The sequence below is a fragment of the Panthera uncia genome, chromosome F1 (genome assembly GCF_023721935.1).
Source record: "Panthera uncia isolate 11264 chromosome F1, Puncia_PCG_1.0, whole genome shotgun sequence".
In the NCBI taxonomy this organism is placed as follows: Eukaryota; Metazoa; Chordata; class Mammalia; order Carnivora; family Felidae; genus Panthera; species Panthera uncia.
The window spans coordinates 18,533,618-18,548,963 of NC_064813.1; the positions used below are offsets into that span (position 1 = coordinate 18,533,618).

At 45.8% G+C, this 15,346-nt stretch overlaps 1 protein-coding gene across 1 annotated transcript in view; it reads left to right on the plus strand.

Annotated features, from left to right (window-relative positions):
- The window catches only part of BRINP2 (BMP/retinoic acid inducible neural specific 2), a 64,170-nt gene extending 57,451 nt beyond the window's left edge, over nt 1-6,719 (plus strand). The window contains exons 5-7 of the mRNA XM_049634012.1: nt 171-407; nt 2,864-3,086; nt 4,739-6,719. Coding sequence (XP_049489969.1) covers nt 171-407; nt 2,864-3,086; nt 4,739-5,855 — 1,577 coding nt within the window. The 3' untranslated portion in view covers nt 5,856-6,719. The remainder of the gene's footprint in view (nt 1-170; nt 408-2,863; nt 3,087-4,738) is intronic.
- The last annotated feature ends 8,627 nt before the right edge of the window (nt 6,720-15,346 follow it).

The following is a 15,346-nucleotide window of genomic DNA, read 5'->3' on the forward strand; positions in this document are numbered from 1 at the left end:
AAGCCCCTCACCCCATCAGCTCCATAGAGTTAGGCCCTGGGGTGACCGTTCTTGGGCCCAGAATGCCCAAGTCAGCAGAACCCCAGCTGGCGATCCTGCAGCCTTAAGTGTGGGAAACCAGGTCCCCACTGGTCCTTGCCCCACAATTCCCTGATGCGTCCTTTCCCTAGGCCTACAGGTGCTGCTGCCCGAGTACCTGCGTGAGCGCTTTGTGGTGGCGGCACTCAGCTATATCACATGCAGCTCTGAGGGGGAGCTCGTCTGCAAGGAGAATGACTGTTGGTGCAAGTGCAGCCCCACCTTCCCAGAATGCAACTGTCCGGATGCTGACATCCAGGCCATGGAGGACAGCCTGCTGCAGATCCAGGACTCTTGGGTGACTCACAACCGGCAGTTTGAGGAGTCAGGTGAGCAGTTGGCGGGCCCACACTTCCCTGTCAATGGGACATGCTCTGAGGTGCGGGACTAGAAGGTGGGGAACTCACCTTGGATCCCGCCTCATCCGCTTACCTGTGTCCTTGGCCCCTACCAGGTTATCTCACAACCTCAAGTCTCAGGTGGTTGTCTTCTTGTTATCTGTGCAAACGGACGTGATCCCCACCAAAGACATGCGTCACGAGGACTTAATGAGCTAATGTGGATATATCTGAGGGCATTAGGACTTGCCTGGTTTGTTTGATACACGTTTGCTACAGATTGCCTGTGCACAGGTGCACAAGGAATGTTTGCTGGATGAATGAAGTACGTAGAATAGTTCTAGGAGGCACCCAGCACATACTAGTCCTTGCTTGTTACACGTATAGCTAATAGCAAGGTTACCTTGAGATGCAGATTTAGGGCTTGGTTTTGAATCCTTGTTCTGGGTTCTGGTTTGAATGTTTGCGTCCCGCCCCTCCCCCCCCCAAATTCATACGTTGAAAATATAATGCCCAGGGAGATGGGGGCCTTTGGGAGGTGATTAGGGATTAGTGCTCTTATAACAGAGGCCCCAGAGAGATCCTTCTCACCTTCGGCCATGTGAAGACACAGTGAGAAGTGAGCCACACATGACCCAGAGAGGGCCTTCCCCAGAACCTGACCGTGGTGGCATTCTGATCTTGGACTTCCAGCTTCTTGAACCGTGAGCAATAAACTTCTGTTGTTTATAAGCCACTCGGTCTGTGGTATTTTCTGAGAGCAGCCCCCAAAGACTGAGACACTCTGTTACTGACCAGCTTTGTGACCTTATGTGAGCCATGCAGCTTCAGAATACCGCCATTCCTCATCTGTAAGAGAGGGAAAGTGATAATAATAGGTGGATGGAAGGCTCATATGGGATAATGTAGATAAAATTAATGTATAACTGTCTCTACCTGATACACTCATACATTTCAACACTAAATGAGTGATAGTTATGTGGATAGATATATCTCAGAAATATGTTGGGTTAAACAAAGTGAAAATGAAAAATGTTTTATATACATATTATGTGAATAATACTATGATACAATATTATTAAATATAACACATATTTAATACTATTTATATGATGCTTAAAAACATACTGGCCAATACTTAATGTTTTTACAGATAAACATATGCAGAAAACATTAAGAAATATAATGATAAAGAAAACACCCAAGAGAGTGGTTACATCAAGATGGGAGATAGAAGGGAAGTTTAGGGCCTTTGACTGTATATTTTCTTTGCAGAATTTCTCTAAAACAAAACAAAAGACTGAAGTCAATGTGGCAAAGTGGCTAAATCTAGTTGGTGGGCACATGGGAGTTTATTCTGTTACTCCCTGTGCTCTTTTGTAAGCTTACGTGTTTTATAAAAAAACCTACGTACATGCTAGTTGTTAATGCCATCACTAGGTATGATTCTCCAACCACTGGGAAGGGGAAGAGGGGTATGAAGAACCAGGTGCTTGAGAAACCAGAATGAGCTGAGGCCCCAGGCATTGACATTTCAAGTCCTAGACAGGTAGTTAGTTGCTAAGGAGAACATTCCAGTCCCCCCAACACCAGCTGCACAGGAGTTGTGATGGTGGGATGTGTTCAATGATGCTTAATGTGGGGCATGACTTCGGGTGCTCACCACTGTGAGTCACTTACTGCTGAGTAAATGAGGGCTATCTGGGCCCCCATCAGGAGACAGTGGCTGCAGGTCCCAAGTAAAAGCAGATCTGGGCATAAATTCAGCCAATGTGTTGTGCCCAGGAAGCTCTGGGAAGAGCACAGACTTGGGAGTAGGCAGCAAGGACCAGAAAGCATCTTGCTTCTGGATTAGCTACAGGAAAGAATGGGTGTCTGGCCCAGAGGTGAAGCTTGAAAGAGACAAAGGGTATTCCAGAGTCAGAGAGAAGGATGTGGACAGGAGCAGCTGGTCTCAGGGACTGGAAATTTTCTAAGAAGCTTTCTGAGCTGGGTGCTCAGTCTCCCTGGGTCCACATTTGCCGGCTGTGCCTGCCTTCCACCTTCCACAGGATGTTGTGGTGTCACTGAAGAATACCAGCCTGTGACAGTGTTGTGAATGACTTACAGGAAGTTATAAAGGGAGAAAGTGGTACATCCCAAGGTCATTGGCAAAAGCGTGACCTCTGGCCTGCTTGGGTTGTGATGGAAATCTGTTTTGAAATTCAGAAGCATATAAGGGACAGGAAAGATGGAAAAGAATCCTGAAGCTCTGTTTTATGGCATGTTATTTATTTTCCAAATAAAGCAGTTTAAAAAGAAATCTATACAAGGGCCTGGGAGAATGGCTATGGAGCCTCTTTCCTCAGGCAATGAGTCCGGAGGGCCGGCGGGGTCTGGGGAGCGCCCTGCCGTCCCAGAGTCTGCGTGACTCCCCCCTCAGCTCAGCTCTGCGTCCTTGCCCACAGAGGAATTCCAGGCCCTGCTGAAAAGGCTGCCCGGAGACAGGTTCCTGAACTCCACAGCCATCTCCCAGTTCTGGGCCATGGACAGCAGCCTTCAGCACCGCTACCAGCAGCTGGGAGCCAGCTTGAAATTGCTGTTCAAGAAGACCCACCGGATTGTCCGCAGGCTCTTCAACCTCTGCAAGCGCTGCCACCGGCAGCCTCGCTTCCGCCTGCCCAAGGAGAGGTGAGCACCCCAGCTACCCGGGCCCAAGCCTGGCACCTTCCCCTGAGGCTGCTGAGGCCGGGGGGCCCTCTGTCCAGCATGGCAGATCTGGCGGCAGTGACCCATATGAGGCCTTTTAGATCCTCTGCTCTCTTCACCTACTTGTGACTTGTGTCTGACATCAGAGAGAGCAAACAGAGGCTGATTTTACTTTTTATAAATTATAGTATATTCAAATGTTATTCTAGTCATGCTCTAATTCTCACTCATTTCTATTTTAAGAAGTTTTTTCAGGAAACAGAGGGGTGGAGTTGAAGCTCACACACCAATTACATACAGTGAGAATATACACACATTGGGTTGCTTCAAACAAGGGATTAGTTCTGAGTCACAAAAGGAAAGAAAGCTGAGCCCCACCCCAACCCCGCCCTCAGGAGCAGAGGCAGGCTGTATCATCATAGGCACTCACTGCACATCCACTCACACGCTCGTTTACTCAACAAGTGCACACTGCGTATCCTAATATTAGGCAGTGTGTGTGTGTGGGGGGGTCCTCGGGAAGACATAATAAATATATAGAAACACAAAAACTATAAAATGATACCTATGTGGCAGCCAGTTAAATCCACATTCGTGGAACATAAATCAGAGGCACGGTCTAGTAAAAGCAAAAGCCCGAGAGAAGAGCTACCTTCGAGAAGGAAGTCTCGGCCAGCTTGTGTGGGAGAAGATAGAAATGGTACACGGAGACGGGGCCTTGCAGGGCGTGGAGGCTGCCTCGCAACCCGGAGATGCGGCTCTGACAGAGGCACCTGTAAGAAGGGAAGCGTCAGTGGAGAGCCTAGACTAGCAGAGGCTTTTGAGAGCGGTTCACTTTTTTTTTTTTTTTTTTTCAAGAAATCACTATTAAATGCTTACCAAGCGCCAGGAACAATCCTGGTTTCTGAGAACATGTTGGTGAAGAATAATGCAGTGTTCCTGCTCTCGTGGCATTTTCAGAGAAGCCATCTGTGAACAGGGAAACAATAAACAATAATTTCCAATCCTGATCCTTGCTGTGGATTATATAAAAACAGGCTGATGTGATAGAGAGCGAGCGACTGGGTGGTTCTTTCAAAAAGGGTGTCACAGAAGACCTCTTTGAGGAGGTATCACAGGAGCGGAAATCTAAGTCTAAAGAGGGAGCCAGCCATAGAAAATTCCTCTTCGTGGTGAAAGAGTGACAGAAGCAGTGGGAACAGGAAGGACAGGGATGGTAAGTGGGAAAGCAATGGATGGGAGTTGGGAAGTTTGGAGAACTAGGGATCGGACGGTCTTATTTAAAAAGCTGAAAACTACGTTAGATGTTTTGGTACAGAGGGTGTGGGAGATCTTCTATAGGCTTTTGAATAAGCGAAGGAAGTGGTACTTGGGAGGGATGAGCCCGGCTGCTGCCAGTACAAGTCTGATGTCAAGTATTTCTGGTGCTGATCCATCAGACAGACGCTGAGCTCTAGGCCTTACTCGATCATTCCAGAGTGGTGCAGTAGGGTTTCCATCATTCAGAGAACTCGGGGCTTTTATCTTTCTCATTACCTTCCCTGCCTATTAGTCAGTCTCCTCCTACCCTCAGGAGAGACGCCAAAGTGTGTCTCTGTGTGATTCTTTATTCATTCTTACCTCCCTTCCCAAAGGTCCTTGCCCTATTGGTGGAATCGCATCCAGTCCCTCCTCTACTGTGGAGAAAGCACCTTCCCCGGCACCTTCCTGGAACAGAGCCACAGCTGCACCTGCCCCTATGACCAGTCTTCCTGCCAGGGCCCCATCCCCTGTGCCTTGGGCGAAGGGCCCGCATGTGCCCACTGTGCTCCGGACAACAGCACGCGCTGTGGGGGCTGTAACCCAGGCTACGTGCTGGCCCAGGGGTTGTGCCGGCCAGAGGTAGCTGAGTCCCTGGAGAACTTTCTGGGGCTGGAGACAGACCTGCAGGACCTGGAGCTGAAGTACCTGTTGCAGAAGCGGGACAGCCGCATCGAGGTGCACTCCATCTTCATCAGCAACGACATGCGTCTGGGCAGCTGGTTTGACCCTTCCTGGAGGAAGCGCATGCTGCTCACGCTGAAGAGTAACAAGTACAAGCCGGGGCTGGTGCACGTGATGCTGGCCTTGTCCCTGCAGATCTGCCTCACCAAGAACAGCACCCTGGAGCCTGTCATGGCCATCTACGTCAACCCGTTTGGGGGCAGCCACTCTGAGAGCTGGTTCATGCCCGTGAATGAGGGCAGCTTCCCCGACTGGGAAAGGACTAACGTGGACGCAGCTGCCCAGTGCCAAAACTGGACTATCACCTTGGGGAACAGGTGGAAGACCTTCTTTGAGACAGTCCATGTTTACCTACGGAGCCGAATCAAGTCCCTGGATGACAGCTCCAATGAGACAATCTACTACGAGCCCCTGGAGATGACCGATCCCTCCAAGAACTTGGGCTACATGAAAATCAACACCTTGCAGGTCTTTGGCTACAGCCTCCCCTTTGACCCGGATGCTATCCGGGACTTAATTCTCCAGTTAGACTACCCGTACACTCAAGGTTCCCAGGACTCTGCCCTCTTGCAGCTTATAGAGCTTAGGGACCGGGTAAACCAGCTCTCTCCCCCTGGCAAAGTCCGGCTTGACCTTTTCTCCTGCTTGCTCCGGCATCGGCTCAAGCTGGCCAACAACGAGGTGGGCAGGATCCAGTCCTCCCTGAGGGCTTTCAATTCCAAGCTGCCAAACCCTGTGGAGTATGAGACAGGCAAACTGTGTAGCTAATGGGGGCCCCACTCCAGTGCTGGGCAGGGAGGTGATCCATGAATCCAGGGTGCAAAGATCATCCAAGCCCTCACCTTAGTGCCAACAGGGTTCTCCCTTGAGACTTTCCGCACCCAGCCGATGGGACCTCAGGGCTTGGACTAAAGCAGGCAGGAGAGAAAGAGACCATCACCACACATGTGTACACGCTCACCATTTGCGTGCACACACGCGCGCGCATACACATACACTCTCTCACACAGGGAGGCTACGACTCAGCAGCCTCGAATCTGTGAAGTCGGTGCTTTCAAATGCATGCAGTTGAAGGAGAGGAGCCAAGGGAGAGATTAAGAAAAAGAACCAGCCAAACCATGAAAACAAAATCCTTAAAAAGTGATTCTTATCATTCAAGAAAGCAAGAGGGGGCATGGGGGTAGGAACAGGAGCAGTTCCCCCTCCCCCACCGAGTCACTTTTGTATTCTTTTTAACCAGGTTTCTTAAAATGGCGTTGTTTCGTGATCCCCCCAGCGTTGGTTCTTACTTTTTGTATGCTGCCTCCTCTGTGCCCTCCCAGACACTGACTGCTTCTCAAGCCGGCTCCCCTGAGACACTCAAGGTGACACCAACAGAGGACCGTAAGGGCAGACAGGCAGGCTTGCTCTGCTCTCCACTCCTCCCTCCCTCCAGCCCCCTTGCTTCCTCAGCCCCCCTACTTTGTTCCACATTCCCCTCGTGGTCCAGCCAGAACTCCTCTTCCAATGGCACCTGTCCTGTCCAAGAAAGCAGCTCTGTCAAGTTAGAAAGAGACAATGTATAGGGAAATGTTCTTTTTTAAAAACAAAACAAAAATATTTATTTTGTGATTGTTTTCTTTGTCAATCTGCTCCAGCCACATGAACGTATGAGTAAAAGTTTACCTGGTTTAATATATTTTCTTAAAAGGCCTTTTTTAAGGGAAAACAGAAAAGAGAAAACAAAAGAAGATTATGGTTCCCTGGGCTGCCTGGATTTTTTTTTTTTTAATTGCTCTGTGTGTGATACATGGACATCCATGGATGGTGGATAGGCCGTGGGGGAGGCTGGTTGATTAGTGTGTTTTCAAAAGAGAATGCATGTCTGGCTTGACTGGGGTGTGTGTGGCGGGGGTTGTTACATGAAGAATGGAGTGAGGCAGAACTCCGGGTCCCGGAGTTATCTGGCTACCCTGCCCCCTCTTCCTAGACAGGAGAACTAACACAAGTCCTACAGCCAGGACTCCTCGCTATCAGAGGAGTGATGTGAAGGTCCCTGCTCACAGGGGAGCTGCAGCCTCTGCGTTGGGCAAATGTGTACTGAGGCGGGCTGGGGGTAGGGGGGAGGGCTCCTCTTTGCCAACACTGCTGCAGGCATCAGGAGAGTTTCCCATACTCAGCATCTTCTAGTCTGTGATCGCCTTTTGAAGAAACTGGGAAGGACGCAGACGCATTGGTTTTCTCTATTCTGGTTACCACTTTCCCAGCCTAAAAAGCAGGCTGGATGTATGCCACACAGAATGAGGCATCATTCTCCCCAGAGTGCCTCCCCCAGGTGGTCCGAGAAGCATTTCACAGCAGATCTCTTGGAGAACCACTTCCTCTCTACTCTCCACAGGTTCCAATTTCTTCAGGCGAAAGTCACCACATAAATACTAAGTACTCCATTCCCTACGTGGGCTATATCTCAGTTGGTACAAAACGAACTGGGAGACAGAAAGGATGGTTGTGTCTATGCACCCAAGAGTCTTCGACGTTTATTGCTGCATAGAGAAGAATTCAGCATCATATTTAATCATTGTACCCTATCTCAATCCACAACGACCTGAAATCCTTGGTAGACAAGCAGCCTCCAGCATTTCTTTCTTCAAAGTTCCCCTGGAGGCTTCTAGGGCAGAAATCCAGAGTGATGGGATAACCTAGGGGGTAACGCACATATTGGCTATTTCTACTGGGCCACTGCTTGCTTTCACGAATTTGTACCAAGCAACTCATCTGTGGAAGATGGAACCAGCAGATGTCCTCTTCATCAATGGGGTACTGATGTGCCAGAGGAGTATGCTTTGGTTGGGAAGGGGGTTGCAAGCGGTAGGAAGGCATTGATACTTTCCACTGACAGGGTTTGAGAGGTGCAAGAGAGATCCCAGAGTCTGATTTTAGCACTGACTGTGCATGTCTCCACGCTGCAGGACTGGGTGGGCACATGCTTTCACCCATGAATTAATGGCAAACCATGTACAGCAATATTCAGAGTGAGGAGGAAAGCAGTTGAGAATGTGCCGTGCACAAAGTTAGCAGTGAGCACCTTCAGTAGCATGAAGGTAATTGCTCCGGTGAGAAGAGAGTCAGTACGTGGGGGCTCACGTCTTACCTGGGCCGGTCCCACAGTTGAGGGGTAGGAAACCTTAGCTATCAGTCTCTGAATCAGACCAGACTGGGGGAAAAGCATACCTATAGAGTTATTAGAAGGATGTTGTGTCTCCTTATTTTAGGAAGGCTCTGGAAAGATGATGGTGTGACATACTCAGGTTTTAGAAACAGATGCACCCAATCACAAAGATTTCCACTTCTTGCCTGCTAGAAGGCTTAAACCATGAAGCTGAGTTTATCAACTCCACTTAAAAGTACTATTACACATTGGTAAATATTTAGGAGTGCCCTTCTAAACCCAGATGTAAGTACCATATTGATAGAAGGCCTAAAATACATTATTAATTAATCACAGTAGAAGGAATGTTTATATTTGACCTACTCATCTGTTCTCTGTGATGGATGCCTGACTCTTGTGAGACAGTGATGGGTGTCTGGTGTACCAGAGCTTGGATCAAAGCAACAGACCAAAGATTTTGCTTCTAGAAAGCAGGTGGAAGACAGTGGGGGTGGCGGGGGTGGTAAAGTATGGACAAGATTCCTTAAGAGATTTTTAAAGGCTTGAGACCACACATTCAGCACAGAGGTTCTCAGAAAGCTAGGCTAAGAATGCCATAATACAAAAAGGCTGTCCCAGTCAAAATTGTCACCTTGAAAGTCTACAATAATCAGAAGATGTGAACAACCTATTCTTATACACAGTTGAAAATAAAGAATTGTCATTAATTAATTAGTCCTGGGCTGTCTGTCAATGTTGGTGAACTGAATGGGGAAGTAAGAGACAAATGGATATAACAATCAGGAATCCAGGCCTTAATTGTAACCCCAAAGAATGAATACATCAAAAGCTAATCTGCCCTAATGCTCGAGACTAATACCTCTAATACTAAATAACATATTTAATCCCCCGTGCTAATAATAATAATGCTAAGCTCTGTAAGCATATTCATGCATTGACAGCCAAACATAAATGAAGATCTCTTCAAATACAGGGCATCACAAATAGTTCAGATTCCATTCTTGGCTTCTTTTCACAAATATGAAAATAGTGGTCATGATGGGGAGAGCTGCCTTATGAGTAGATGGAATATATTGCCTACAGAATGTCCTGCCCCCAAATATCACCTTCAAAGCCTGTAATTTCATCATGCAAGTCTGCTCTCTTGTATATAAGAGAGAGATTTCTTTGCCATTGTATTTTGTATGAAAATTAAAATGCCCTTAGGAAGAAATAAGTCTTAGAAGCTAACCCACTGGCAAAATAGAGGATTAGATTTTTGGAGCTAGAAGATTTTTTGAGGTCATCCAGTCCTACCCATTTCTGACATGAGGGGGAAGAGGTTACAGCACTTGCCTGAGGTTGTATCTATCAGAAGGGGAGAAGTTCAGTCTTTCATCTCTACCTCTCTCTTCCAGTAAATGACATTTGGGTCCTAGGGGGTGACAGAGACCCAGTTTCAGGGCTTGGGAGTATGAGGGTGGGGAAAGGAAGACACATTTCTGGGAAGGAGAGGAGAACTTCCGAGAGGTGGGAGAATCCTCACATCTTTTCCTGGGAGTGATTCTAACAAAAGTAATCAGCTGCTGTAGCAATTGAAAGGAAAAGACTTAAGTCTCTCCCCTGAGAAGATTTAAGCATGGGGTAGACATATTTCCATCCAAGGCTGGAGATGCAGGGATCAATTTGCTGGTTTCCTGATAACTCTATCAGCTCAGTGATTTTTAATTACAGCATCCTGCCTCCAATTTCTTGCTGTTTTCTCTACCATCAGTTTGAGTTTGAATACCATTACAAATCTGATAACTTCTGCAAAGCATCTTTATTGTGAAGGGTAGAGATGTCTGGGTAACAACAACATGCAAAGGCTCTAGGCTGTGCAGTCACTGTGGTAAACATATGACCTAGGTCTAGGGCCACGGCAGAGAACAGTAATGAGGCAATACACTCTGCTGTGCACTAAGAGTGCTTGTTCTGTCTAGCAGTAGAGCAAGAATACAGACCAAAGGAGCCACTGAGACACAACAGGCCTATGCTCCTGGCCTGGCAGGATAAGTTGAGAAATTCAGGTTCTGTGACTGGCTATAGACACATTCCCTTTTTAGATTCTTGTTCGGCTTCTGCCACCAGCCAGCTCTATAACTGTCAGCAGGTCACTTGACTTTCTTACACAGATACTAGGGGTCCTTCTGGTGCTATCCTTTCATGCCGTTGAAGGCAGTATGGCCCAGGAGACAGTGCAGGCCATTAAGTCAGACCTGAATTGACATGTTGGCTCTGCACTTATATTTAAGTGATCTTAATTCTTGACTTATCCCCTTATGTGTAACCCAAACACTTCACCCCCTAAGATTTCCCTAAGGCTTTTCTTTCCGTTCTCTTTCTGGATGCTCACCTCTCTGCATACTTTTGCCGAGTCCTCTCCAGCTTGCAGAATACATATATACCTTCAATTCCCTAAAACTAAATCCCATTTCCTTCCTCTTTCCCTTCATCCTTCCCTCTTTCTTTCCCTCCCTTCCTTCCTCCCTCCCTATGGTAAGTGCTAGGCTCTAGGATAGGTGCAGAATAGTCAATACCTCTATGTGTTTCTGGGCCACGGAGAATTGTAAAATATAATGTAGGGGATGGAGATGCAGACACAATCCAGAGTGGCGCATTCTCTAGTAGAGATGTACAAAGTATTGATGATATACAGAGAGGGAGAAAATTACTCCCTGGGAGTCACTAATGACATTTGTTGCGAACCCTCTAATCACTATGGAAGCAATACCCCAGGTCTCCATATGTTTTACATGTCAGTGGAGGGAAAGACCTAACGTGCAATGTGTGTGCCCCCTCTCAGAGAGCAGAAAGGAGCAATGGCAGCAGCAGAGCCCCTCCCCCCGCCCCCGAAGGTACACACTACATCTGGTCGGTGCCGTTATTTGGGACTCCCGAGCACCACATCAGCACCTTATTATTCCGTCCAAGGCACACTCAAAAGACAGCCAGGTCTGTTTGGTAGAGCAGCTGCCTCCACGCCTTGAGGGTGCAGTGTTCTGAAACCACTGCTTCTGCAACTTGAACGTGCATATGATTCACTTGCAGATTCTGATTCAGCGGGCCTGAGTAAGGCCCCAGATTCTGCACATCTAACAGCTCCCAGGTGATGCTAATGCAGCTGGTCCAAAGACCACACTTAGAGGAGACAGTTCCTAGAGAGCATGCCTGTCGTCTTCCTCAGCCCTCGGGATTCTAAAATGGGGGTCTACCAGAAACCGTAGGGGCTAAGAAGCCAAAAGGTCAATAATGTCTGGCGAGGAGGTGAGGTCCTCACTTATAAGAATCTTGGTGCTCTACTGGCATCCAATTTCTCAACCACACAGGAGCCAGGTATCTGACCTGTATATACTAGTGAGGTAAGAAAAGAGAGGAGAGAGGAAAGAAGGGAAACTTAAGTAAATCAAAATTCTGCACGCTGAGAGCTCGCTTGCTTATGAATGTGTTTACAGATAAGCAGCCCCACAGACCAGCTGAATCATGCTGGCTGAGTAAAGGTCTTTCCCCCAAGCCTATCAGACAGAGTAAATCTGTTCAGAAGTGGGACAGGGAGTGCCTGTCACTCTGTGAAAACACACATCAGATAAGATGATTAAATCCCCACCAGCAATGTGCAAGCACCCAGAGGCCCAGACTTTAGACTGCCAAGGTGCCATGCAATTTCTAGGCACTTCATCTAAGAAATAAAATGAATTATTTCTGTTTTCAGTTCTGTCCTCCTCTCCTCCAGCCTGTGCGATTACTACCCTTGCATCATTAATAAAAACAGCCACCAGAATTTATAGGGGGTCATTCTTCCAAGGATCTCAGCACTTGGAGAAATAAATCAATCAATGTTATTTATTGAGCATATTCAGCTAGGAGATGTGGGGAATAAAGCAAACATGTATTTAGTATGTACACTCTCTTAATTCAAAAACTTTTGGGATGGCTTAGAAAATATACCTTGTGGGGAGGCTATACAGCAAGGTGACAGCAGAAGCTGGATTTGGCGTGCTTTCTGGAGTCTGGCTGCCTTGGTTCAAATCCCATCTCTGCCACTTCCCAGCTGTGAGGGGTCGGGAATGCCATTTACTCTCTTTTAGCATCAGTGTGCACATCTGTGAAAGAGGGGCAATTATCAGGCTGCTCTGATGGTCAAAGATGGGAAAGGACGCAGGCTCGCAGTACATAATGCTCAAGTGTGGGTTGTTTTTATGGCATTAGATGGTTCCTATGTTTAAGGAAAGGGAAGAAAAGCAAAGCAAAGGAAAAGGAAATACCCACGTGACTCACCTGCAGAAGCACACTCTTTCCTGGAAACAAGGAGAAACTTATCATCCGGGCCCTTGCATAAGGGTCATTGGGTAATACAGTGGAAAAGTCTTCAATTACAGTTTTACGGCAGACGTAGATAAGCCATTCAAGTGGGTATTTCTTATACAGACCCTGTATAAAAGCAGAGAATATAATAACATCACTCATTGCCAGAATGCCTGTGCCTGGCTGGATCACGTGGCCCAGGTACCTTGTTTCTAATGATGTAACTCATTACAGTGATAGAGCTTAGAGGTACCTAAGAGAATAGCTGGTTAACGTGCCCATTAGACTGTCTTTTTCAAATAGCACATCTTAAGTGCACTTTTAGCAAGTATGGTTTGCAGTCAATTCCTAGTTGAATTCTTTGATGGGGAACCAGGGTGTAGGACTGCCATAAGGTTTTTAGAGACAGATATGAGGAAGGCAGAGTTTATATTCCAGTTATATCCAAAGTATAAGATGTGGATGGGCAGAAAGAAAGGTAGAGAGAATGTTCTAAGAAGTGGGAGCAACACGTGTCTAGGCACATACTCATAGACACAATGATGAGCCAGCCTGATGTGCATGTTCCACATCCAGTCTCCTGGTCCAATGCCCTTTGTTTGTTTCTTCTTTTAAAAACAACAGCTCTATTGAGATACGATTCAGATATTGTAAGGTCATAAGATTCACCCCCTCTAAAGTGCACAATTCAGTAGTTTTTATTCAAAAAGCTCTGCATCGATCACCACTACCTAATTGCAGAATATTTACATCACCCAAGAAAGAATCCTGTACCTATTGGCAGTCCCTTTCCATTCTTCTCCAAGCCTCCACCCTTGGCAAACACTCATCTATTTCCTATCTCTGTGTATTTACCTATTCCCCCGATTTTTGTACAAATGAAATCATATAATATGTATGACATACAAACATCATATGATTTAAAAATACAATATTTTCTACCATTATGTGGATTTTCTTTTCACTTTCTTGATAGTGTCCTCGAAGTACAAAAGTTTAGAATTTTGATGAAGTTCAATTGATCTACTTTTTCTTTTGCCGCTTATGTCTTGGATGCCGTATTTAAAAAGCCATACACTTATACCTAAGTTTTCTTGTAATAATCTTAGCAGTTTTAGCTCTTACCTTTAGGTTTCTGATCCATTTTGAGTTAATTTTTGGACATGGTATGACACAGGGGTCCAACTTCATTCTTTCACATATGAGTGTCCAGTTGTCTTAGGACCACTTATTCAAAGACCTTTCTTCCTCTAAGAAGTTGTATTGGCACAGGTGTCAAAAATTGATTGACCATAAAAATATGACTTGATCTGGACTCTTAACTCTATTCAATTGATCTGTATGTCTAACCCTATGTGAATACCACAGTGTATTTATTATTGTAGATTTGTAGTAAATTTTGAAATTAAGAAATGTGAGTCCTCTAAGTTCTTTTTCTTTGCCAAGATGTTATGGCTATTCTTAGTCTCTTTATTTTCCATATGATTTTTGAGGTTCAGCTTGTCATTTTCTGTGAAAGCACAAAAAAAAAGAGAGCTGGGATTTGATAGGAATTATGTTAACTATATGGATAAGTTTGGGGAGTATCATCATCTTAACAGTATTAGTTATTCTGATCCATAAATAGGGAATGTCTATTTAAATCTTTCATTTCTTTCGATGATGTTTTGTGGGTTTTGGTCTTAAAAGTCTCACATTTATTTTGGTAAGTTTATTCCTAAGTATCTTATTCTTTTTTGATGCTATTATAAATGGAATTGTTTTCTTAATTTCATTTTTGCATTGTTCATTATTTGTGTATAGAAATACAATCGATTTTCCTATATTGATCTTGCATCCTGCCACCTTGCTGAACTTGTTATTAGTTCTAGTGCTTTTTTTTCTGTGTGTGGCTTCCTTAGAATTTTCTATATACTAGAGCATATCATCTTCAAATGTAGTTTTCTTATATTCTTTATTCTTAGTGACTCTTCTTCAACCAATGCATTCTTGTTCCTGCTGCCTCCTGTGGGAGGAGGAGAACTTCTTTATGCTCTTACTGGAAGTATCTGAGAAATTTATTGCAGAGACAGATTGGCCTTCGGAAATATGGATCACCCTTAGCACTGTCTGTGGGCAAACAAAGGCATTCAAAAAGTAACATGGTAAGAAGGTGAGAATAATCAATAATCTGTGGTGTTTGTTCAAAGTTCTTAGCCTATCTCCCAAGTTCTCGGCTGTCTCCATTCAATGGTAACAGTAATTGGATCGGCATTAATGAATGAGAACTCATGCATAGCCTCCATACTCGCCCCCATAGCTATTCAGTTCACGCTTCCATAGTGCCAGGACTAGGACTGCCAATGAAAGAGATTAGCTTTTAGCAGTTGACCAAGTCATTCTGTCTGGTTGTTTAGTCCCTCACCCATAGTAGATGTTCTCTGCTGGTTGTTCACATGTAGTTCGAAAACCTTTAGGCTTCCTGTCCACTTCCAGAGATCCACCCACCTGCCTTTTTCACAGACATTCCTTGTCTCTGATAGTCTAATCTTTCTCCTTCCAGGCCCTTAACCAACTAACCAACCATGTCATTCCACATTGCCCACGAGTTCATCTATATTTTTACCTTAAGTCAGTTCTTCCTCTACACAAAGTTGATGACTAATTGCACTTAACATCAAAGCTCTGCCCATGGGGAGGATTTCCCCCTCATCACTGTCCATCACAGCTCACCTATGAATGAAGCTGGACCTTTCTACTTATCTGTTATCTCATCATAAAGGCCGTCTGTTAAGCCACAGATGTGAAC